The following is a 26,755-nucleotide window of genomic DNA, read 5'->3' as shown; positions in this document are numbered from 1 at the left end:
GGACTATTTTCTCACGCACTTGTTCTTAAAGAGGTGAACCTTGCCCCATCTTTGCTTGTGAATGACTAAGCCTTTTATACTCAATCATGGCACCCACCTGTTCCCATTGAGCCTGTTCACCTGTGGGATGTTCCAAACACGTGTTTGATGAGCATTCCTCAACTTTCTCAGTCTTTTTTTGCCACCTGTCCCAGCTTTTTTGGAACGTGTTGCAGCCATCAAATTCTAAGTTCATGATTATTTGCTAAAAACAATCAAGTTGATCAGTTTGAACATTAAATATCTTGTCTTTGTAGTGTATTCAATGAAATATAGGTTGAACATGATTTGCAAATCATTGTATTCTGTTTTTATTTATGTTCAACACAACGTCCCAACTTCATTGGAATTGGGGTTGTAAATCACCTCGATGCACATTCAAAACAAGACCCTCAATATTTAAGACTACAAGAACCACCATAAATATCAGACTTCTGAGTCTGAACCAACACACAGACCTTGGTGAGCCTATTTTAAAATACAGACATCAAACTCCACCTGCCAAAGTGGCAAGTGGGCAAGGCAACGTTACCCGCCACTGCTGAAATCCACCCGCATTGGCCTCATTGGCGGGCGTTAATGTCTATCGCTGTCCATAAACCATCCCCGGGGCCTGTTTCCTCGAAAGGAACAGTTCATGTCCATCATTTACACATCCGTTTTCTGTAAGGCTTGTCCGTATTGGGATCGCGGGCGAGCTTGACTTTGGGTAACAGACGTGGTAGACCGCAGACTGGTCGCCAGCCGATCGCTGGGCACATATAGACAATCAGCCATTCACATCGATGGACAATTCAGAGTCTTTTGGAATGAGGGAGGAAACCGGAGTAACCCGAGAAAACGCACGCGAGCACGGGGCGAACATAGAAAGTCCGCGCAGGAAGGCCGGTGGTGTGATTGGAACCCCAAACCTCTGGACTGCTAGCCACTAGTTGCCCGCCATGCATATTTTCGCTCATTACAGCCTTTAGAATTTAGCAGGATTGTGTACAGTAACGAGAGCTGCACTTCGTATCAAACGGGCATTTGGGGGTTTACTTGAAAACGATGCCATTTGATGAATAAATGTTATGAAAATACCCTGCCCTTATAGTACCGCTCCATACCACTAAGCCAAATCCTGTAACCCCGACCATTTGTAAATGGAAAACTTCCATGTTTTCAGTTCACCATGTTTGTGAAATGTGTTGTAGACGGACTCACAATATTCGGAAGTGTGTCAATAGTTACATTTGTGTTGTTGTGCCTTCTATTGCTAGAATATCGTCCAGTTCTGAGTTGTGCGCATGATGTTGTGCCCGCGAATAGCCTCGTTCATCCAGGACATCGTGGGCATAATATGGCGTTTTACTACTTTGGGATGATTGCCTCTAAAATTCTGCTCCTCAGATGTTATTGCACAAGCGTCTTCCTCTGTGACGGCTGCGGTTTGTGCGTGCGTGCGTGTGTAAACAGGTGCATGCCATCCACCCGTTGCGAAGGCTGCAACAACAGCCCTTCTCCCCGCGTGCCCCCGTCTTGCGTCATGTCACCTTTGACCCCCGCGTAACCCGGGCCACCCCCTGTGTGGTGACACAGCTGAATCCTCCTCTCCTCTCTCCTCCTAATGCTAACTCTGTTATCATGCTTCATTTCACTGTTTTTTCCCCTCCTCCTTTTGCCTCCTTCGAATGGGAGGAGGATTTTTTTTGATTTTTTGTTGATCAAGAGAAGACATATTAGCTTGTTCGCTTGTCCTCACACTCATGCACGACACACCTGATTGGCCGATCTCTTTGCTGCATGACTGTTACTCCACACAATGGGGTAGTTGTCTGAATTGCAGGTGTGTGATTGTCAAGCTATTACCCGTACGTACTGAACATGCTGCATAAAACCTGTTGTGACTTTAAATGACTTCAACTTCATTCAAAGCTCTCCAAAGCAGGAGGAGGCAGAACAAGAACCCTGTTGATATATGTAACACGGCGTTGTCCTCAGAAGAGGGCAGAGGAGGCTCGGTTGGGATCTGTCACCACAGTGTGACCTCTGAGCAAATGTTTGCCACTACAACAATAGGAACACGTATCAGAAGGGTTGTTTTGTAAACTCGTTTATCCCTGAAAGGCTTCATGGGCCAAACTATCAGCATATGAATTTCTTTTGAACACTTTTCCCATGAGCATTTATAGAGGACTATTGAGAGCAAAGGGCGACGGCGCAGTGCACTTTTCCGTATTGGGTTTCACGAAAGACTCGAATAGATACGTTAAGTTACCGTTCGTGATCGTTATCCTTCGTCAGCTAAGTTGCTCGGCGACAGGGGCGTGCTCTGTGACGCAAAGGTCAGTGGTGGAAACAGTTAAGTTGTCTGCGGACTTGATCGTCTTGTTTAACAGCTCAGTTTGGTCTGACGAGGGATTTTTTTCCAGCCTTAAAGCAACAATATGTAATAATTGCAGCTTGCTTCAAACCCGTTTTGATCATGGACAGGCTTGTAATGAGCAGAATGTCTCTGTCATTGCAACAAGCCTGCTTTGGTGTTGGACCAGCCAGGACACCTCCCATCTGTTAGTATCAGTACAGTTGCAAAAGAAAATGAGGAAATGACAGCAGATAAAACAAATCACGTGTCCCTTACCGTCGATTAAACAGATACTTTTGACATATTTGACTACATCTTTAAGCCGTCACCCACGCTGTAATGCCTCGTCTTACACTTGATGAATTGTTTCAGTCCATCCTTCACAAAGATGAGGAACAGGTGGAACTGTTTTTCCTCTTTTTCTTTCTTGTCATAAAATCCCTGTTTCGTGACACTGCTCAGCAGCTTAGCCATTGTGTGTTCAGGAATCCGGATGTCGACGGAGTTAATACTGCAATCCAACCGTCTTATTTTCATCTTTCTTGCTTTGCCAGAGTGTGTTTGTGAGTGCGACTGTGTTGAAAAGAATGAAGTGCCTCTCCCAAAAAAAAAGAAGAAAAAGTAAAGATTGGTTGCAACCGTACATCACATCATCATCTTACATTCTCAGGGGATTAATAAAAGTGGCATTCTACTCACGGGGAACACTTAATGAGCTTAACGTGGAACATTTCATGAATTAAATGCAAATGTACTAAATTCGATTGACCTAAAAACAAAGGAAGCGAGGTCATAAGCTTTTAAGTTACCCTATTTTGGTCATTTATGTGTGACCAGAAAGAAATGTATGATATATCATTCAAGTTAAACACATTTCTGATACCATAAAGTGCATGTACTTCAATATTCCTATCTTCGATGAAGTGTTCTGTAGAGCACAGCTATGAAACTCAAGGCCCGGGGTGAGTCTCGCGTCTAGAACACGCCGGAAAGAAGTATGTGGCGTTGATATAAAGCCCACGAACCCTAACCCACCCTGATCTTAACCTTAACCCATCCTAAACCGCGGTCAAAATTCGACATCAGCGGTAACTTAACATTGTAAAGACATTCGTGCCGCCCTATGCGATCGTACACTTTGCACATGCCAATTATCAAGAGGGTTAACCAAAAGACTTACTTGTCTAATTGCATAAACCAGAGACGTGGTCAGACGAGGCAAAGCCTCACCTGCATGCCAAGAGTTAAAAAAAACAAAAAACAAATCATAATTACAGAAAATTATTTTCCGTTTTAGTTCACTGGTCTGTGCTTTATATTGATTTTTGAAAATGATTTGATCCAGATTGTACCGAAGGTGACAAAGCGCTCACGGTGTCTTTGGAAAGATCATTATCCCATTAAAAAAAACTCAAAACATTCATTGGGATTGGAATGATCCAAAGGTGGGAAGTAACTAAGTACTTGTACTTCATTACTGTACTTAAGTAGATTTTTCAGTATCTGTACTTTACTTGAGTATTTATTTTTCTGGCGACTTTTTACTTTTACTCCTTACTTTTTAAACACAAATACCTGCACTCTCTACTCCATAGATTTTTTTTAAATGAGCTCGTTACTTTTAAAACCTTCTAAAGTTAGCGACGACGCTACGTAAGAACGGGAAACTGAAAGCTTAGCGCATTTGATCAAAGACATCGTAGATACGACACTGCCCTATGAGCCTATGTGCGTACTGTGATGCTAAGCTAGTGGGGGCAAAGTGTCGGCGTGTTCCATGTTTGTGGAAACCGAAATAACAAGGATGCCTGCACGTTGTGCTGCACACACGTCGTACAATCACAACGAGGGAACTCCAAACTGGGAGGTTATTCATAGGTAAGAATATTTCTGGGCACTTTTTTCAAAAGTGCCTGCAATGAATGAACCATGTTGGTTTTTGAGGAAGATAGCTTGTTGAAGTCTGGCTCGCTGGTAGTAAATTATGTCACGTTTGAGCATTAACATATAAGACTTCCAACACATTCATCTGCCCACTGCCAAAACAAAACCGTTAAAACCCTGAACTGAAAATAGCCATAATTTGCTCATTTTCGTCAAGGTAGAAGAGATACAAAAATCTCACTTTATGTACTGTATTTTCACGACCATAAGGCGCACCGCAGTAAAAGGCGCAGTCTCAGTTACGGGGTCTATTTCTGTATTTAACACATAGATAAGGCGCACTGTATTATTGGGCGCAGGCATGGTAAAACATACGCTAGCTTAAAACCTACGGTAGCATGCATGCACGCTAAAACAATGTTTTTAAAAAGGCAGCGGGAGCAAAACTAAGTTTGGTTGTACTTTATTGAAGTATTTAACAATGTACTCACGTTTTAATCGATCCTCATCCACAAATCCATCAAAGTCCTCATCTGTTTCCGAAATGAACAGCTGGGCAAGTTCTCCGTCAAACACGCCGGGTTCCCTCTCATCATTGTCAGAGTCAGTCTCGTTGCCGGGGCGCATCGTTGTGAGATGGGCGCGCATGGAGTCACAGATCAACAGGGACGGTGACGCGTGGAAAAAACCATCCGGTCTCTTTGCGTACACCACACTCAGCCACTTTCTCGTTTTCTCCTCGTCCATCCAGCCCTTTTGATTGGCCTTAACGATGACTTCGGCTGGAAACCTTTCTTTAGGCAGCGTCTTCTTCTTAAAAATCACCATAGGTGGCAGTTTCTGTCCATTACCATGGCAACCAAGCACAACAGTAAAAGCCGACTTCTCGTGCCCCGTTGTGCGTATCGCTACCGTGGTGGTCCCCTTCTTCTCCACAGTGTGGTTCACCGGGATGTCGAAAGTGAGCGGCACCTCGTCCATGTTGGTGATGTGGTTGGGCTGGATGTGTTTGTCGGCAATCTTTTTACTGCAGTAGGAGCAGAGGATGGCCAGGTTTTCCTTGTAATCCGCCGGAAGTTGCTGCGCCACAGTAGTCCTTGCCCGGATGGATAGATGGCACCGTTTCATAAAACGAAAGCACCAAGATGGACCTCCTTGAAAATGTAAAATACAAAGTCCGCATCACTGCAGACGCTGCATCGATCTGTTCCATTCTTCCCTCACTCATGAACAAGACGCAGAGATACTAGAACTTTTGACCCGGAGAGGGCACTCCACCCTTTTACAACTGAGGACCATGGTCTCAGATTTGGAGGTGCTGATTCTCATCCCGCTTCACACTCGGCTGCGAACCGCTCCAGTGAGAGTTGGAGGTCACGGCTTGATGAAGCCAACAGTACCACATCATTTGCAAAAAGCAGTGATGCAATACTGAGGCCACCAAACCGGACTCCCTATACGCCTCGGCTGCGCCTAGAAATTATGTCCATAAAAGTTATGAACAGAATCGGTGACAAAGGGCAGCCTTGGCCGAGTCCAACCCTCACCGGAAACGAGTCCGACTTACTGCCGGATATGCGGACCAAACTCTGACTCTGGTCGTACAGGGTCCAAACAGCCCGTATCAGGGTTTTTGGTACCCCTTACTCCCGAAGCACCCCCCCCACAGGACTCCCCGACGGACACGGTTGAACGCCTTCTCCAAGTCCACTAAACACATGTAGACCGGTTGGGCGAACTCCCACGCATCGTCGAGGACCCTGCTGAGGGTGTAGAGCCGGTCTACTGTTTGTCAAAGAGCAAATAAACTTGCTTTTTGACAAAGTGTGCTGGAGCGGTGGGAACATCAGCAGCACATCTAACTGACAACAATGAACTTCCGTATCCGCAAGGGAACTCAATTTGGGATATATATTCCAAATGAATTTCTATGGCATTCACATGTCTAAGAAAACTCCACGTTCTAGGAATTGCAGCGAGCCTCAGACTTCAATGAGTCACACATCATTGGCTGTTGCGCACACATGAGCTGATTACGCACGGTGGGTGTGTCAGAAGTCATTATGGAAGAATCTGCATACTTTGAAAGTGTCCATGCCAGGCACATAAAAAAAGGCTTGTGGACAAACAGAAGAATATGGCCCTCAATGAAGTAGCCTTTAAAATAAGTAAGAAATTGCAATGGCTAATAAGGTCTCTCCAAACTGCTAGAAAAAAAAAAAAAATGATGGCCAAACATTGTGTGCGTAAAAAGAATGCAGCTTTTTGGGGACCATTTTTAATGTGTGGCAAATAGGCCACTCTCTTTGGCTCATAAATTTGTAAATCTGACCAATATTAATGCCTCGTTAGCCATCACTGAAACTGGTGGACGTTTTTCACAAGATCTGCTCTCCCGAAGGGTTGTCTCAGGGTTACACAATTTGTCTTCTGATGTGTGGTGGAGGATGTTGTGCAAATAGTGACGCTATAAATTCACCTTTAAATTGTTAAGATGATGTGGTATAACCGCCATGTCGCGTCAGCTCAGGTTTCATTGTCTCGTAGCTCGCGGACTGTCACATGATCGTCTTCCATATTGACGCCTCAGCGGTTAGCTGGTCGGTGGTTAGAGGAGTCATATGCATTTAGTGCTTTATCTGAGTCATTTAGCTTACCTAACTTATTTTTTCTCTCCTTCCTTGTCCTTGACCTTGGCAGTGATTATGTGTAATCTGCTATTGGTTAGCCGCAAGACACATGACTGGAGTGTCAGCTGACAAAAGAGGACTTTACTCTCATCAGGATAGAGGAAAAAAATGTAAGATCCTCTGTGTGTGTATGTGTGTGTGTGTGCGGCAGAATGGCATTGTGATTATGCTGGGTCCTTTTTGTTCATAATAAGCGAGACATACGTTGCGATTGGCTGACCCTGGTTCAGGATGTGAGGTGAAACCTTTGAATGAGGAAGTGTTATAACTGAACACAACACACGTTTCCCTTTTGGGAAGTGTTGTTTTACCACCAATGGCATTTTAGCATGAGCAGCATTTTTTTTTCTGTGCAAACGCGTGTCCTCATAATCAGTAATCACACTTTTATTTTCACAATTTTGAACAACAGTGTGCGGGATTCTGCCACAAATTTTCACGAGTGGCCGACCATCGGCCGCGAGTTAAGCTGAGATTCCAAATTTGAACGTCGATGCAACATTGCAAATGTAACGGCGAACTAAAAATGCCACATGAGCTTTCCCGACAGAAACGTTTCCGGTTAGCACATGTGCCTCGCAGTGTCATATTCTGAAGCAGCAAAGCGTGGAGAGTCTCTGCCGTCGAAATGCTCGCGTGCAGTCAACGAATGGACTCGGAGCCTCTCAGATATCCAAACTCTCGCCGTTATTTCTTGCCCGTTTCCTCTCTTTGTATGATTAGAATATAGCTAAAGCAGCCAGGGCTATCCGATTTCTTTCTGTGACGATCATGCCTTGTTGTTTGTGGTTCAATAAAGAATAATAAAGTAGTATATATTTGGTGCCCTAAAATGTTGTTCCGTTGCAGCAAGTTGGTTGAATGTGCGAGGTTCAGTCGCCCGATGTCCAGGTTTGAGTCGCCGACTGTATTTTTCAGCGATTGTTCAGTCGTTGCTCTGTGTGCGGCGGGCCTGAGCTGGAGCTGATGCTAGCTGACTTTGGGCGCAAGGCGTGGCACGCGCTCGCCAGCGGACGCTACGGTTGTTAACTCGGGCTGTAGCGCACGGCGGCAGTGACGTCGTTCACGCTTTGATCGCAACATCTTGGATCCACTGATGAAGGGCGACTCCAGACCTTCTCTTTCATCGACACCCGCTTCATGCAATAAAGGGCATGGATGAATGGATGTTTTTATCTGTTATGTTTTTTTGTATAGTTTTTATGACAGTGGCCTCTTGGAAAAGTAATTTCGGCCCTCTGTATGCTCCACATTTATTGAAGAGTAACAATCAAATGCTACCATACTATAATAAATGGCTGAAAACACATTCTGTAAAATGATTTAAGTTTAGGCAATCATTGTTTTATAACACAGTGGAACGTATAAGGGCGAACATAATCTTTTAGGAAGTCGGTTGACCTAAAATTTATTCTGATTTTGAAACTTCCCATACAAAACGAGGTGAAGGAGTCATACTGTCTGCATCATAAAACGTTTATTTACTATACAGGCAATTTAAAGTAACATCTTCGACCACTAGAAATGAAATTACAATGTCTAACAATTCAAAACTTTCACTAACTTACAACCCCAATTCCAATGAAGTTGGAACGTCAATTTTTTATACATAAATAAAAAAAGAACACAATGATTTACAATGAAATAGTGTTCCACCTATATTTAGTTTAATACACTACAAAGGCAAGATATTTAATGTTCCAACTGTTCAACTTGATTGGTTTTAGCAAATAATCATGAACTTTGAATTTGATGGCTGCAACACGTTGCAAAAAAGACTGAGAAAGTTGAGGAATGCTCATCAAACACGTGTTCGGAACATCCCACAGGTGAACAGGCGAATTGGGAACAGGTGGGTGCCATGATCGGGTAGAAAAGGAGCTTCCCTGAATTGCTCAGTCATTCACAAGCAAAGATGGGGCGAGGTTCACCTCTTTGTGAACAAGTGTGTGAGAAAATGTTCCTCAACGTACAATTGCCTGCAGTCCAGACCTGTTTCCCATTGAACATATGTGGCGCATTATGAAGTGTAAAATACGACAACGGAGACCCGGAGCTGTTGAACAGCTGAAGCTGTACATCGAGCAAGAATGGAAAAGAATTCCACCCACAAAGCTTCAACAATTAGTGTCCTCAGTTCAAGAAAAGGTGATGTAACACAGCGGTAAACATGACCCTCTCCCAGCTTTTTTGGAATGTGTTGCAGCCATCAAATTCTAAGTTCATGATTATTTGCTAAAAACAATCAAGTTGATCAGTTTGAACATGAAATATCTTGTCTTTGTAGTGTATTCAATGAAATATAGGTTGAACATGATTTGCAAATCATTGTATTCTGTTTTGATTTATGTTTAACACAACGTCCCAACTTCATTGGAATTGGGGTTGTACTTAGCTTTGCTATGACAAAAAGCGTAATGTGAAGCTGAGTCACGTCGCAGATGCGCTTCTTTAACATTCTCAACTGCCACACAAGCGCATAAAGAAGTTAAGCACTCTTTGTATGACCTCAGGGTCTTGTAACCCAAGACGTTCCAATGTACAAACAACTGTAGGTGATCTAATCTCCTACAAAGCTCTTTGTACTTGGTGGAGCAATTTCAGCATCATGAGAATCTTACAAAATCACTTTTGTGTTTAAAACTCAAAATGGCAATACACATTCAATGAAGATCAGCATGCAAAATGTGTTTTGAGTTATTTGATGAGGCGCAATTCTTCTTCTTCAACACACTGACGGTTGTCCCACTGTTTGTGTGCAGCCTCCCGTGCGCGTTCACAGCGGACCCGAATGGCCGCTTCCCCCAAGCATGTTGACGATCACCTCCATACCTGTTTGCATGTCAACTTCTTCCATTTGCTGCTCAAATAGAGGAATTTGCCTCTTAAAATACTTGTGCGTGATATCACTCTGTACACATGAGCTTGTCTTGACTGGTTGTGTATTTCTGCCTTTTAGCATATCTGAATTGGGCTCTCCCTCACCTCTTAAATGGCTTTATGGCTTTGCTCGGCCTTCACTCCTGATTTCACCATGTTGACGAGACCACAGATTTCGTCCGTTTGCAAACTTTGCACCGTGTGTGTGTGTCTGTGCGTGTGCGTGTGTGTGTTCCTACCAAAAATGGAGAATCAGTGATGGCTTGTCCTTCATTAACAGAGCCACTGGTTAATGTACCACTTGTACAATGCGGCAATTGCACCGCATGTGATAACAGTGTTGTGCTTGTGCACTAAGGATTGTTTAAGGTTGCGTTTGAACGTCCACACATTCCTTGCGTGTCTCTGACAAAAATGACTGGAATGCAATGTCTTTGGGCTGTATTGCAAACAGTTTCATTTCATTGTGTGTATCGGTGTTGCAGCGTCAAGTTAGCCGTGAAAGTGAATTGTCAAAATGACTTCTGGCGACGTCCAGCACGCTTATGAGTGATCCCCGTGGTCAATGAATGATCTACATGTGAGAAGTGAACTTAAGGACAAGCCTGTTGCTGCAGTAAGAGATTTTAACTCGAAGTATGAAATTGTATTTGACTGTGTTGCTCATAACATAAATAACGTGAAACTGGCCAAAATGGAATTTGCAAAAATGTATATTGACCAGCCACAAAGCTTTGGGGAGTGTCTCTTTTGGACTGGAGCTTGAAGGTTTGTACAATAAATATTATCTTAAGGGTATCATCACTTTTGTCCAGGCCACTTTCATTTGTTACGATTCTGTTGGACCACAAAAACCAATTAATGCCGGATTTTATTTTCTGTTGATTTCCAGTAAATATTTCTTATAACTTTTATTAATCTCTAGGTATTTCAGTGTCCATTGTGTTTTTCTTTGGGGATGGGGGTGGGTTCTTTTGCATGATGTTAACGTGTCATTGGAAGTCGAATGTGCTGTTGAGGATGACACACAGACTCCTAACCTTAGGGAGTGGAGAAACAGAGGAATTATCAAGTGTAAAGGAAAAAATGTCAGTCTGGCTAGCTTGGACTTGGTACCTATAAGTAGGATTATGGTTTTATCACAGTTGAGTTGTAGAAAGTTGGATGAGAACCAATGTTTGAGTTCTGAGAAGCAGTTGATAAGGGTGGAAGGAGAAATGGTGGCGGTGGGTTTGGTGGACAGGTAGAGCTAGGTCTCATCCATGTGAAAGTGTAAGTTGAATTGATGAAAAATATTGCCAAGAGGTAGGATGTAGGTGATAAAGAGGAGGAGGTCCAAGACAGAGCCCTGGGGACACAGGAAGAAATGGGGGACTGATGGGATTCGGAGGATTTCATTTGAACAAACTGGTTGCGGGTGTGTGTAATGCCAATATATTGTCATTATTGTTTGAGTGTAAAATCTGAAAATGTTCATGTGCTTATTTACGGATCGATGTAGCTAGAGAAAAAGTCAATTGACCAGTTGATGGGGAATTGCTACTTCGGTGTTGTTCCGTGGCTCATTCACTGCCATTGACGGCTGTTGAAGTCAAATAGCCATGTTTACTGAGAGAGCTGGCAATGAATTAGTTTTCATTACAGTAACAAGGTATTTGTACTTCGTATCTTCCCACCAGTGGCGTTTGGTGCGCATGGGTTCGATGTTTCTTGACAAAGTGACATTGCCGACTCCTGGCATGCGCATTACATTGCTTTTGTTTTTGTCCATGTGAGAGGGGATAGTTTTTAAAAACGGTGATTGTACTTGAAATGCTTCAAAAGCACGAAGAAAACACCTTTATCTTTTTAACTTGATCATTGTCGTGAGAGGGCGAGATTGGGCTGTAAACACATCCACACACTCTCTGATGAGCTTTACCCTGATTGCTTCCACTCGTCGGTTTTTGTCACACCCTCTGCCCTTTTCTACCTTGCCCTCGTCTTTGTCTTATTCCTTATCAGCTGAGAGCTTAAAGAGAATAAATAGGTGGTGCTCGTGTGTGTGTGTGTGTTGCTGTGGGGGGCTTACCTGCATTGAATGGCCCCACCTCTCTTTTCTGCCCATTGAGAATGAGTAAACACAAAAGCACCTTTACTTTCCTCCACACTCGCAGCGCCAGCAGCGGGATCCGCTCTGCTTCGCTGCATCGATCGTCGGCAAAACCAAGAAGAACAACTCCATCGTCAACCAGTTGTTTAACGTCTGCGCCCCTCAGTGTGGCCCACAGGTACAGAGGTGACTTTCACCTTCAAGTCTTCTGTCTTTCAATCGTAGTGTCTCTGAGTGGCAATATTCAAATATTTTGGCTGGCATCGCAATTTTGAAACTGTGCGCAACATAGCGACAAGAACTTTGTCGAGCTGTCTTGAGTGAAGCTTTGGAAGCACGCTTTTAAATGAGCCTTCAGTAAGCAACTGTTACAGGGTAATGAAATAAACTGCTTTTGAATTTGGACAGTGCGGGTATCTAGTATATTGCATACAGAAGGTTTGAGTGCCGATCACGAGACTTCCTCATTTCGCCGGTCTGCGGAAAATGATTGCGAACGTGGATGATGAATTGGACTGGAGATCACAATGGCTTGGAACCAGTGGAACCAGTGGAGTGGCATGAGGAGACTGTGTTATGAGTGTGTGTGTGGGTGTGTGTGTGTGTTTGTTTAGGGTGGGGGTTGAAAAAAGCGCAGTCACCAAGAGGTTTCCGGGTTCGTCATCATTTAATCTGTGGACTTTTACCCCACTAAAGAGCTCTGTCCATAACTGTGTGTGTGTGCGTGTTCGTGTATGTGTGTGCTGATCTCTGTGTGTGTGTGTGTTGTGTAACAGTGTAATCTACATTTAATACTAAACGAAACATGCCACAAAATCACTTTTCTTGTGATTTCTTTGCGAGAAAGGCCGTCAACATTGTGTTGAGTGGAATTGCCGTTCTACACACGCGGATACTCACACACACATCTCAAGAAGTGTTTGTGGACTGGGCGGGCCAATGTTTGATGGCGAAGGGGGAGGAGTCCTGTTGCAGGACACTGACAAAAAACGCAAAATGAACTTGTTCAAGTCATCACACAAAGTCCCAAAGTGTTGACTTCAAGTGTTTGTTCTCAGGGACCACTCGGGGGCGAGCTTGAATAATTGTCTTCAAGTTGTTGTCCTCGCCTTGGTCAGGCCAGCTGATTAGCTCGAGGAAAGGCAAAGCTCCTTTTGGCTAAAGCCAAAGCAAAAGCAGCGCTTATGATTGGTCATGTGTGTTGGTCCAGGACACAAACTGCTGAGATCTGAACTCAAGTCTGCAATCTTTTATTAAGGTTTGAATCGGGGTTCGAGTTCAAGTTCAAGTGGCGGCTCAATTCCGACGCTCTCTTCTTAGTTCACAACGGAGGCTACAGTTTCGTGGCGGTGTTAGCGCGGCTCCTAAAAGCAGGGGGCTCTTCGGGTCAATGAAGCGGAACAATCCCTCGGCGGTGAAGTGGGAGCGGGCTGCGGGCAGTCGCGCACACACTCCATCTGACCTGAAATTCTTCAGGTCACCTTCACTTGCGAAGGACGTTCGAGCGTCAAAGGGAGGCCTGACGAGATCGCGCGGGGTGGAGGGGGGCAGTTAGTCCCCTCTTTGCTGGTCGTTCGTCTCCCTACATGCATCGCGCTCCGCACCCGTTCGTCACACGTGGGCACGGTTACCTCCGCACCCCCCGACTCCCCCGCCCGTTGAGCTCCAGCGAGCCGGAGGAATGATGGTGCCAGCTACGTGGGCGCACGACAAACACGCCAGTGGGCAAATACACACGGGAGACTTCATTCCGTTCTCTCGTTATGTGGCGGTTCACCTATTGCGGATTTCAGATTCATATCGCATATTCATATTTTTTGTGGTGAAATAAATGCTTCCTAGCCAAAAACAGAACTATTTAAAAAAAACAAAAAAAAACAAAGAAAACTACATTCAAACGTATTACAAGGAATAAAATGTACATAGTGTATGGCACTACTGTGTATTACATTATTTTTAACAGTTTGAAAGGTGTTTAAGAGTATATAAAGTGTTTATAAGAGTATGGGAGTGGGGAAGGTCAATAAGAGTCTGGGGAGATTCATACAGCTTTAGAGTAATAATTAATAATCCAAAAATATGCGGTCGCTACTTTGCGGATTTCACCTGTTTGGTGATAAACGAGGGATTACTGTGTGATTCAACTTTTGTGGGACAAAATCAATCAAAGTAGATCCACTACAAATGTGTTTATGCAGTACATCGTTATATTTGCCGGCTGGTTAACACATCTGCCTCACAGTTCTGAGCACTCGGGTTCAATCCCCGGCCCCGCCTGTGTGGAGTTTGCATGTTCTCCCCGTGCCTGCGTGGGTTTTCTCCGGGCACTCCGGTTTCCTCCCACATCCCAAAAGCATGCAGGGTAGGTTCATTGAAGACTCTAAATTGCCCGTAGGTGTGAATGTGAGTGCGAATGGTCGTTTGTTTATGTGCGCCCTGCGATTGGCTGGCAACCGGTTCAGGGTGTACCCCGCCTCCTGTCCGAAGACAGCTGGGATAGGCTCCAGCACGCCCGCGACCCGCGTGAGGAGAAGCGCTAAAGAAAATGGATGGCTGGATGGATCAGAATCAGAATCATCTTTATTTGCCAAGTCTGTCCAAAAAACAAACAAGGAATTTGTCTCCGGTAGTTGGAGCCGCTCTCGTATGACAAGAGACGGTCAATTGACAGAACATCGTCGTCATATTTCAGTATGATGCAGTGCAGTTCTCAATGCCTGCGTATTACAATCACGATTGTAACATCAAAATTAACCATTAGTATCTTTATTATCAAAATGTCCCTCCTCTTGTATAGGATTTCTTGACATTGTGCAGCAAAGTGTCTAAAGTTATATCATGCGGCGTCACTCAGAGGAATGTGCCGATCTCTGTCACTTTGCAGATGAAACGATCAAGTGACTGAATGTTCCTTTTTCAAAGGTGAGCACGGCGTCCATAATGCGCCAAAATGCTGACAGTCGAGTTTTTCATTCCATTTAGCTACATAAGTTCGGATGTTTAATCAACTGCTATTTATTGAATTTGGGCGAAAGGTGGGGTACACCCTGGACTGGTCGTCAGCCATTTGCAGGGCACATGTAGAAAAAATGACCATTCCGACTTGGTCTCTCCTATGGACAATTTAAAGCTCAGGTGTCCAACTCAAGGCCCGGGGTCCTGATCCGGCCCACCACTTCATTTTATGTGGCCCCCAAATCATGCGCATCGACTTCATGTTTTTTGCTAAAATACCAAAATTGAAAAATGTCTTCACTTTTAAAAACATTGACATATTGCAAGCATTTGTTTGTTTCCATGCCCCCATTAAAAATAAATAACAGTTGAAACAAAAACATTTTTTACTGGCTTGTGCTTTCAAAAGTAGTTATCCATCAATTTGCTGTGAATATGTAATAATATGAGATGATTAGACACATATATGGGTTCACAGTCATAACGGGCCCAGTTTGACACCCTTGATTTCGAGTCTTCAATGAAGCTAACGTGCATATTTTGGTGGGAGAAAACCAACGCAAGCTGGAGGAGAACAAACAAATGCCACAAAGGAAGGATGCAGAGGTTTAGGGGTGCTGGGATTCATTTTAAGGATGCTGCGGCACCCCACAAAATGGGCGAGAAGCGCTTACGGCTGCAGTCGAGACTCAAATCTCTATCCTCAGAACTGTGGCGCAGATGTGCAACCGCTAGGTCACCGTACTGCCCACTGCAATGTATTACGTATGGGCCGATTACCGCGATGAAGGTACACTGCGGTTTTGAAAAGTCAAGGTTTCAATTGACGCGACGCTATCAATTACCAGTAATTAGCTTTTACACGTCATGTCATACATAATTAGCTGCGACGTGCTAAACATTCAGCTTTTTTGAACTTAATGAGAGCCGAGCTGCCTTTTTTTTTTCTCCTTCACAGCTGAACAGAGGGAGAAGGGCAGCAGTGCGCGCGCACACACACGCGCGCGGCGGCAGAGACCAGGGAAACAAGTGAAACCAGTAGGAAAAGGAGACGATTCAGTTTTATTGACGATACAAATTCTGGGGAAAAAAAATGTTAACGAAGGTGCCAGTGTGTCTAACGGAACTGTTGCTACCAGTTCCTTCTCCAAAACAGGCCAGACGATTTCCACACAGACAGAAGACACCGCATCAGCTCCTCAACGCTTGAGGCACTCGGTGTTTCTCAATGCCAGTCTTATCTGGATGGAGATTTTGTTCCTTTTGTTAGTACATAACTTATCTAACATTTTCTTGTTTTGTAGCAATTCTGGGTTTGTTCCACTTTAAATTTGTTGAATAGAAAAACAGTTAAAAACCTAAAATAGTTTGTTTAATTGTAAATACTAACATTTGTTTACCATGCTGGTGCCCGCAGGCACCAGGTAGCCCCCAAGGAACACGAGTAGCCAGCAGGTCCGTTCTAAAAATAGCTCACCACTGATGGAACATTGTGATTTACTAAGTCTTCATATTTATTCATGGAACATGTTTATTAATGTGTCAAATATTCCATATTGTGTTTAACAATAAAATAGATTGTGTTCAATACAAAAAAAAAAACTTTTTCAAAATAGTAGATTTTAGAGCTGGAATTTAAATTCCGTCATACTGTGATACCGCAGGATTTTTGTTCAAGGTTATCGTACTGTCAGAATCCGATACTGTCCCACGCCAACAATGTATTCCATCCATCCGTCCATTTTCTGCCGCTTATCGAGCCCGGGGGCAATAAGTATACCCACACCTGCTCGGCGCCACTCACCGTGGGCAACTCCAGAGTGGAAGAGAGTCCAACCCCTCTCGAGAGGACTGGTACCAGAGCCCGAGTCCGACTATATCTAGTCGGAACTTCTCGACCTCACACACCAGCTCGGGCTCCTTTCCTGCCAGAGAGGTGACGTTCCACGTCCCGAGAGCCAGTTTGTGTAGCCGGGGATCGGATCGCCAAGATCCCCACCTCCGGCCACCACCCAGCTCACACTGCACCCGACCCCTATGGCCCCTCCCACAGGTGGTGAGCCCACAGGAAGGGGGACCCACGTTGCCCTTTCGAGCTGTGCCAGGCCGGGCCCCGTGGGTGCAGGCCCGGCCACCGGGCGCTCGCCTGCGAGCCCCACCTCTTGGCCTGGCTCCAGAGGGGGCCACGGTGACCCACGTCCGGCCAAGGGAAACCTCAATCCGTTAACATCTTTCATCATAGTCTGGTCCCTCATCTAGGACCTGTTTGCCATGGGTGACCCTGCCAGGGGCGTGAAGCTCCTAGGATCATTGGGACGCACTAACTCCTCCACCACGATAAGGTGACGGCTTCCATGTATTATTTTCGGTATTATTTTAATTTTAATATGTTTACTACACAGTACTGTACATGGCTATCTCTGTAAAATGACCCGATTAGTATCCGTACTCTGTTTGACAAAAAGACAACGTAAGCATAGAAAAGGCTTGTCAAAAGATGATGAGCGCGAGTGTCGCCAGTCGTCCTGCGTCAACCTCGGCTGTGCGGACGTCGTGCGTTCGAAGGGTTAGCCGCACTTCTTCCTTCTCCTTCATCCAGTTCATTGTTTCACTTGCTCACTCGGGCCCTTGGATAACGCTCAAGAGACACAAACTATCTCTTCTCTTTTGGTGTTTAGTGGACTTCATCATCACCTCTTACTACAAAATCTGTGCTGCGTGTCTTTTGTCAGCTGTTGGAAATCACAACAGGAAATGGTCTTTTTTGAAGGAGTCGAAGCTGTTTCTCCGCGTCTGCGTACGACCGGCGGGAAGCGCTTCCAGGAAGGTCCAGCGTGAGCCTAAACACGGCACTCCTGCGGGTCACGTCGCTCTCTGCGACCTCTCCACACGTGACACGCTACTTATTTACTTTAGTGGATGACTTGCAGAACCAAACTGGCTCACAGGCCAAGATACTGATTACCAGCAAAGTTTTATTGCTGACTTTATTCCTGCCTTTTTGTCTGCTCGGCAGATTCCTGTGTGTGTGTGTGTGTGTGTGTGTGTGTGTGTGTGCGTGTGTGGCCCTGTCCTCAACAGAGAACAAAGTCATACAGTGACAACTTTAACTTGCTTTAACTTGTTGTCCCATTCGAGCTTTGAAAGTGTCTTTCTCATAACAAGATATGCTCAAAATGAATCATTAGCTTTGCGGTTTAACGCGATAAACTCACTAGGCTCAGCTACTTTTAGTCCTCATGAAAAAAATCTGACAACTTTACAACATAACAACCACTAAACTACACTAAAATGTGACAGTTTTAGAACAAACAGAGTCGGTCGGGGCTTAGAAAAGTCGTGTTGCTGTGTTAATAATGCCCAGTAACGAAGGTTTTCAACAATTGCGCACATAACGTGACAACGAGACAACTACGATCAATTGCGCTTATGTTCGGTCAATTGGGTGATCACCAAATTGGCCGAGCTCTACACAAGCTCTTCACATTTCACTTTGAGTCATATTTATATAACAATGCAACTTGTGGGCGCTGGAATTGGTGAGCATTATTTCGTCAGTGATTGGTAAATATTTGCTGGTTAGTTCTTCCTGTGGGGTTAAAAAGTTAACCATTGACGGTCCTAAAATTCCCCCCCCCCCCCATCCCCTCACACCCATAACACCTGATGCATCTTGCGTCTTAACTTCGATCGGCTTGTGTTAATGTCAGACAGTTTTATTTTTGGAATTGGAATTTTGACCTCCGTGTCCCAAAAAGTCCAAATGTAGCCCCAATGAAGAGAAGGTGATTTTTTTGGTCCATTTCAAGAAATTCTCAGCTCTCCTCTTTGTTCTTGGTGCTGTTTAGTCTTCCTTATCGCTTGTTTTCCCGGTCGTTAAGGAGTGGAGCCAGTTTCAATAGCAGCTGATACTCAGGCAAACTGTTGACCACACACCGAGACTTTAATCTGGCTCTCTTGAGTTCACCCCATCCATCGTCTCCATTTTGTCCTTCACTCCCTCTTTTCCTGCTCTTGAGGCCCCTTTCTTTTTTTTTTTTTTTTTACACAGAAACCACGAGAGCAAGTCCTCTCATCTGAGACTTTGCACTCTCTCTCTCTCTCTCGCGCTCTCTTAGCTGCCCAGGAAGGTGTGTGTTGTTTGCTTAAGTTAAGCCGACAACAGAAACAAAAAGCCTGCGTGCCCAAAGTGTGCAGACAGGACAAAAAAAAAATTGTCGGGTAAAAGCCCCCAAAACACGAGGATGTTTCCTGGAGCTTCCTGTTATTCTCCACCTTTCCTTTTGTGCATCTCTAAGCAAAAAAGGCGACTGCATTTCCCATCAGCCATCTCTCGCTCTCTCGGGCACACACACGCGTTAGTACCTGTTGAAGCTCCGCCCTGACGGTGGCTGACGCTCGCAGTGTTTGTGCGCGCTCAGCTCAGTGCCGCGCTGTACCTGTCTCTCATGGAGGTGGAGCAGCACTCCTCGGAGCAGACGGCCCAGCGGCGGCGGAGTGCTGTCGAGCGACATCGGTAGCTATCCTCTCTCTCGTCGTCGTGATCGGCTTCCCCTTCTTCTTCTCTCCTTCTTTATCAGGACTTCACCTTGCCTCTCTCGCCTCACTTCGATTGACATTTGCTCAACCCAGGAAGGGAAATTTGAACCAGTGCGACCTGAGGCTGTGTCTATATGTGTTAAAGAAGTCCAACGTTTTGTGTGTTGTTCCTTCAAGGAACCTGTTTTCGGGCCTGTTTTGCAGTGGCAATTTCAGATACAAAGCGAGAGATACATTGTTCTTCCACAGACACGTTGTATCGTGTTTATCCTGCTTTGTTTGATTATGTTTCCCCTCAAATGGAGCAAAATGGAAATGAGAAACAGCTCAGTGTGATGCAGTGCAGTTCTACACCACTGTGAACTACGACCACACTAATACATTTATAAATGGCATTGATTTTACTGCAGTAGGCAAATAACTGCTTTGTTCAGTGTCAAAACTTACACTGTACAAAAAAAACCTTGTATTTTTGGGTGATTGAAGTTGGAAAGTCAGCACAATGACGCAAGCAAGTTGTTTGCTCTCAAACAATTTGCTGAGTTGTTTTCTTCCAACAGGGGTTCAATACGAGTTTCAATACAGTTCTGTAGACTTTAGTTTGTTTGTTGTGAAATGCGGGAAAGCCAACTTTCACAAAAGCAAAACTTAAAACATTTAGTTGACTTGCCCAACGTAAAATTTCATTGGTTTGTTGACTTGAAATTTTAACTTCATCCAACTTTTTTTTTTTTTTTTTTTTTTTTTTTTTTTTAAGCAATGTGGCATTGAAATCTTTGTAAAGGCAGAATCAGTGATAAAACGCTTGGAGCGGAATAAATTTCGCATGCGTTCCGAATGATGCCCAGCCTTAAACTACTGTAACTCAGAGAGAGTGATTATACAGTATATTCTTATTCTTTATTCTTTCTACTGTGTGGAATTGTGTCAATGCCTCATGTACAGTGTAGTCCAGGTTTATGGATGCTCATTAAAGTCTTTTTCTGCGCTCGTAAAACAATGTGTCGTGCGTTGTTAATGCACAAGGAATCAGGTGCTTCTATCAATTATAAACACGATCTTTCGAAGTCATTGCAGTGACTCTTTAACCTCGCAGATTAGCCAATCGAGTCTTTACCCTTTAACTTTTCCCCTCGTTCATTCACAACCTTTCAAGCACGGGAGCCGCTGAAAGACTTTTCGGCTCACCTCCAAGGTCCGACGCGTTCCCGTCGTGTCGCGGAATCTGAACCGATGAGACGGGAGTGAGTGAGTGTGTCTTCTTGGCTTCCATCTTGTTGTTGTTTTGCTGCTCACTTTTGACTAAAAGCTCACAAAGCTACAATTTGTGGCCATAGGTTGGTTAATCATCTACCTGTTGCTGCTCTCACCCAACACAACGCACACAGGCACACAGTGAGTCCTGATTGGAGTAGATTAATGTCAAGGGTCCACACTGTCTGAGAAGCGCTCCTTCCTTGCGTTTTAATAATCCTATCGACTGTTATTTGTGTTCGGTTTATACAACTCACTCACTTAATTAGCAAGAAAAGCAAGAGTGTAACAATATGTCATCTTGACCTCCTGCTCAGCGAATGACTGAAGACCGGAAATAAGCAACGTCCGCTTTCATCCCTCTTGGCTCCTGCACTTTTGCATTCACTAAAGAATCTCAATTTTATTATACTGCCTTGCTATGAGCATCATTTACAATCTAGAGAGTTGTCGTACTGGTAGTTTGTAGCCTGAGTAAGGAAGCTAGCGATCAGGTGTGTGTGTGTCGGGTGGTGGTTATGGGCTATTGGGTCGCTTCAAATGAATGCCTGCGTTACCATGGTTGCTTGACTTTGTAGTTTTGTTGTTGTTGTTGTTGTTGTTGTTGTTTTTACCTTTGTTGACTGCCTCGCTCCTGCCATCAAATGTCCAAACAATTGAAAGAAGCAAACCACACACACGCACCGTCTGAGATGATTGGTTGCCTCACATTGTGCCGATTAGGGACTCAGCGCTGTGGATTTTTGCTTTCTGAATGCCGCTAGTGTTGAGAAATAAGAGGTTTACGCTTAGGAAGCTGATTGTTCTCTGTTCTTTTTATGGGTCGGGTACAGTATTAATAAAGAGAACGCACATACGCATTTACACACAAACACACACTGTGTAGCGTTAAACATTCCTAATGAGCAGGCGGTTGAATATCTAACAACCTCTTGTAGCTACAGTGTGCCAAACACGTTAATGTGCATGAAGGTGCAGCGCACGTAAGATCAGGGGAGCCGCCACCCCTCAGTCATAGCGAGCATGTGACCGAGCGGACCTCAGTGAACCTTGAACCAAAGTTTAAGGGTTAAATGACTTGCCAATCTTTCTTATGGGGGTCAGAGATCAGGAAAGAGTATTAGCAAGCGAACAAAACAAGGTTGTAAAGCTACAGCTTGAGCATTTCTAGACCTATTTTCTATCTTTCCAATCATCTTCCACTATTATTCCAGAATTATAGACCAAATACGAGCAAATGTACTTCAAGTTTTTGACAAGAACCCAAAAATGATTTCTCCCAATCTCTTTGCCCTCCTTAGGCCACACCTCTAATTGGCTGTTTTTGTCAGAATGACAGCCGAAGATTCAGCTTCCTCTTCAGCTATGAGCACCAATACTGCCCCCTCCAAGCCCTGCAAATCCGCCGCTGCCTCCCACCACGCTGTCCTCGGACACACCAACATTCCCGAGGGCGTCGCAGGCGCTCCCAATGAGCCGGCGCTGGTGGCCTTGATGGAGCGCAGCGGCTACGGGATGGTCCAGGAAAACGGCCAACGCAAATACGGGCCGCCTCCCGGTTGGAACGGCCCATCTCCGCCGCGGGGATGTGAGATCTTTGTGGGCAAGATCCCGAGGGATGTTTACGAGGATGAGCTCGTTCCCGTCTTCGAGGCTGTGGGACGCATCTACGAGATGCGCCTGATGATGGACTTTGACGGCAAGAACCGAGGCTACGCGTTTGTGATGTACACCGAGAAACACGAGGCCAAACGGGCCGTGCGGGAGCTCAACAACTACGAGGTGCGGCCCGGGCGACTCCTCGGGGTCTGCTCCTCTGTGGACAACTGCCGTCTTTTTATCGGCGGTATCCCCAAGACCAAAAAGCGTGAGGAGATTCTGGAGGAGGTCTCCAAAGTGACAGAAGGCGTGTTAGATGTGATCGTTTACGCCAGCGCCGCAGACAAGATGAAGAACCGTGGCTTTGCCTTTGTAGAGTACGAGTCGCACCGTGCGGCCGCCATGGCCCGCCGGAAACTGATGCCTGGGCGCATTCAGCTGTGGGGTCACCAAATTGCAGTGGACTGGGCAGAGCCAGAAATTGATGTGGATGAAGATGTCATGGAGACAGTGAAAATTCTCTATGTCAGGAATCTTATGATGGAGACCAGCGAGGAAACCATTAAACAGGTAGGTTTACTAGACAAATGTCACGGAACGTTTTAGTTTGGTCGACTGGCAGAACTGTAAGAAACAACAACCGCATTTTCTTGATTGACCAGGTGTTTAGTCAGTGGAACCCGGGCTGTGTAGAGCGAGTGAAGAAAATCCGTGACTATGCCTTCGTTCACTTCGCATCCCGCGACGATGCCGTGCTGGCCATGGACCACCTGAATGGAACAGAGGTGGAGGGCTCCTGCATTGAGGTCACGCTCGCCAAGCCGGTCGATAAAGAGCAGTACTCTCGCCAGAAGGCCTCGAAGGGGGTTTCTGCTGCTCCGGAAGCTCCACAGCAGAACTATGTCTACCAGTGTGACCCTTACACATTGGCCTACTACGGTTATCCCTACAGCACACTCATCGGACCCAACAGGGACTACTTTGTCAAAGGTTAGAACTCTTTCTTGTCAGACATCGGTTTACTCATGTTTTTTTGTAAATGTAGGTAGCTGCAAAAACTCCTTTGGGGAACCTCATTGCTAAAAACTTGCAATCACATTAATGCAATGAACAATTTAAGTTTAAGCCAAGCTCGCTGTTGATCAAGATAAACTTGAATTAATAAAGGTCTGTCCTTCAAATCATGAAAGTCAGCAACAGGGTGATGACGTCACAAATGTTAATCCTGTGTGGACCTTTGATGACTGATTGAATATGGTGGAAGCAGAAAAATCTATTTGACTTTCAACAATCATTGTGTTTTGGTTTTCTCTCCAAAGGATCCTCATTGATACAGAACAATGGTAATCGCTCATTTCTACTCATTCTCTCAATGAACAATGAGCCTTCTTGCTATGTGACAAACTATACATTTTCTAACACCATCCCTTTCCTGCTGCTCTGTCTCCTTCTGCCATATCATGGATGAATATCCACAACGTGGCAGCAACATGCAATTTAGGAGTCTGAACATTGCGCCCCAAAGAGAATAATGTGGCCCTCAAATAGCAACCGAACCGAAAGCAACATTGCTGACAATGACATCCTAACCGTGCCCCGCCAACATGTTTTTTCTAGCGCCAAAATTTCCATAGAAAGTCCCAAACCATTACTCCAGTAATCCGATTACCCGTTGTATTCAAGCAGGTACCGTGCGAGGTCGTGGTCGCGCCGCCACAGGTAACCGGACCCCCGGTCCTCGGGGCTCGTACCTGGGGGGTTACTCTGCCGGTCGTGGCATCTACAGCCGCTACCACGAGGGTAAGACCAAGCTGCCCGAAAAGTCCTATGAACTGATGCCCAGTCTGGAGCTCGCTGCCTCCGTCAACCCAGTTGCCATCAAACCAGGCACAAGTCAGTGAGATAGACTTAGCCATCCCTACCCTCACCCATCTCAAAAGCCTCGACTAAACCCTTGAATCTCTTTCCTCTTCCTGCTCTGTTCTTGCACACAATACAGGCAATGACATTGATGCTCATTTCATGTATTTCTGCAATGAACTGTAAGAACTGATTCTTTCTGTCTTTCTCCTGTGTGGTTTCAATAACTCCTTTTTAAATCAAAATAATAGTTGTTGCTGGATGGACATGTGCTAAAGGACCGCCATTGTCAAATGATTCTGAGAATGTGTCCTTTCTTGTGTGATCAGCTATTTGATGTTAATGCAAAAAGAAAATTGTCTTATGGAATGTTCGGACTGATGAGAACTTTCTGCTAATAACCTTGCAAGATAGCTGCAGGATGGAGAAAAAGGGTGTGTAATATTGCAAATCTATCTATCCCACCAAATCGAATCACCCATCAAGTATGAGGAGGTGGGTTGTGTTTCGGTTTCAATGCATCCAAAAGGTTAGCATTGGTCTTGTCACACCAGAAATGGTTTTCGGTCCTCAAAGAAAGACATTTCGCCACTCAAACAACTAACAACTGAACAACAGAAGACTTATTTTGACGGGAAGGCTGCTCTCACTCTGCCTACCTGTCAGGTTAGCACCCGCTACTCTACTAATTGCAGCGCAATATCATGAGAAAACATCATTTTCCAAGCAATCTCAATTGGCTATTTTCCCACGTGGATTTGTGAAACCAAACTTTTGTAAAACAGGCCATCTCGAGTGTCAGGTTACTACAGAACAGTATATTTAATGGATCACGGGGTGGCTTGCATTGGAAGCAACATTAACATGATCAAATAGGATCCGGGAAGTCCAGCAGTAATTAAATCCCTTGGAAATGTGAATAGGCGGCACGGTGGACGACTGGTTAGAGCGTCAGCCTCACAGTTCTGAGAACCCGGGTTCAATCCCCGGACCCGCCTGTGTGGAGTTTGCATGTTCCTCCCACATCCCAAAAACATGCATTAATTGGAGACTCTAAATTGCCCGTAGGTGTGACTGTGAGTGCGAATGGTTGTTTGTTTGTATGTGCCCTGCGATTGGCTGGCAACCAGTTCAGGGTGTACCCCGCCTCCTGCCCGATGACAGCTGGGATAGGCTCCAGCACGCCCGCGACCCGAGTGAGGAGAAGCGGTTCAGAAAATGGATGGATGGATGGAAATGTGAATATGAACATTTTGCTGACTATGAAAAATAAACAATGACAATAAGTTAAAAAAAACAATTGTAACATATCTTATTATTTTCAAAAAAGACTCCAGTATATTTAAAAATGAATTATTCTTATTATTATTAAAAATAATGAATCAATGGGTGCTGTTGTTTGTCTGATCGTGGTTGTAAATAATGTGCACTGAGACCTGTGCTTCCATGACCTTTCTTTGTATATTTGCAAATCCAGCTTTTGACTGAATTGAAGTTTCACATCCAATCACACTCCAAAGATATGATTGCATTTTTGTACATTTTGTAACAAAAAAAAAATACAAATTCCAATTTCATTTTGCAAAGTGAAAATTGTGCTCTGTGGCCATTCACCTCATGACACTTTGAGTCAAGACTGGAATCCAAATTCGAACCAGTCTCCCAAGACAAAGAAATATTTTTTCTCTTAATTCATTACAATGTGTCCACCTCTGATTTCTTATTGGAAAACAGTAACGGAACATTGGCGGGCATATGTAACGGTACGTTCAGTTATTCTTTGTGGGACTTGCTGCTGTTTGAAATGAATTGCCTCAAATGTTATTACCAATGACAGATGAAAATGAAAGTATTAACATTCCTGATTGTTGATAACATGAGAGAAAAGTTTCCTCGAACAGTGGCCAAGGCCGGGAATTCACTCAACTGCAGAGAGCGCCTGTAAGTAGTCGTGTTGGTTTTACACGTGTGAACTTTTATTCTTGGCTCCGATCAATAATGGAGTGCAGTTGGAGGCGGAAGTACGTGTCTACTCGATTCGACACAAAACCATGCTGATGCGTATTAAGTTGTTTCCTTTTTCTTTTTCAGCTCAGGTTTGATTTATCGAAACAAAAACAAAAAAGAGCCACGTTTTTAACCAAAACCTTTGAGTACTTGGGGATACTATAGAATTGTTTAAAAAATGCAATGTCCTAGAGAAGATTTAAAGACAGTTATGTTTCTTGTTTACGAATAGCATCCACACGCAGCACTGAGCTGTGTTGCATTTGTCTTCTTTTCGATGTCATGCGAGCTTCATAATGCCAACGGCAACCCTATCGGGGTTGAAACGTGGACGTAGTAAAAGCGCAACCACCGCTTGCCCCAGTGGGCAATACGGATACAAATATTGCAGGGGAGGTTAAAGGACACACGTTGAGTCATCAACAGTCAAATTCTGAAATATAAAGGTTGTTTTTTTGTGTCAAATCCGTATGAAAAACGTATGAACTTCCAAAATCTGGAGTTCAGTGGGTGTGGAATCACAGGATCAGCCGCGGATTGAAAAGACTTTAGTCCACCTGCAACAAGGACTGACGACGTGTTCATTCTGGGGTGTACGTGTGCGTGTGTTGG

General features: G+C 44.6%; 1 protein-coding gene across 21 annotated transcripts in view; it reads left to right on the top strand.

Annotated features, from left to right (window-relative positions):
- The window catches only part of rbm47 (RNA binding motif protein 47), a 39,436-nt gene that overhangs the window by 7,692 nt on the left and 4,989 nt on the right, over positions 1 to 26,755 (top strand). For 7 of the 21 annotated variants that reach the window (XM_061771139.1, XM_061771138.1, XM_061771132.1 and 4 more), the window contains 4 exons: positions 21,979 to 22,846; positions 22,939 to 23,266; positions 23,596 to 23,619; positions 23,960 to 24,169. In XM_061771139.1, the coding sequence (XP_061627123.1) occupies positions 22,010 to 22,846; positions 22,939 to 23,266; positions 23,596 to 23,619; positions 23,960 to 24,169 (1,399 nt within the window). In that variant the 5' untranslated portion in view covers positions 21,979 to 22,009. Of the gene's footprint in view, positions 1 to 11,987; positions 12,116 to 17,207; positions 17,227 to 19,241; positions 19,401 to 20,651; positions 20,672 to 21,978; positions 22,847 to 22,938; positions 23,267 to 23,595; positions 23,620 to 23,959; positions 24,170 to 26,755 lie in introns of those variants that run through there. The other 14 variants (XM_061771137.1, XM_061771145.1, XM_061771141.1 and 11 more) reach the window with 14 other exon arrangements.

The sequence above is a fragment of the Phyllopteryx taeniolatus genome, chromosome 4 (genome assembly GCF_024500385.1).
Source record: "Phyllopteryx taeniolatus isolate TA_2022b chromosome 4, UOR_Ptae_1.2, whole genome shotgun sequence".
NCBI lineage: Eukaryota > Metazoa > Chordata > Actinopteri > Syngnathiformes > Syngnathidae > Phyllopteryx > Phyllopteryx taeniolatus.
Note: the sequence above shows the minus strand (reverse complement) of the source record. Positions and strands in the feature narration are given on the sequence as shown.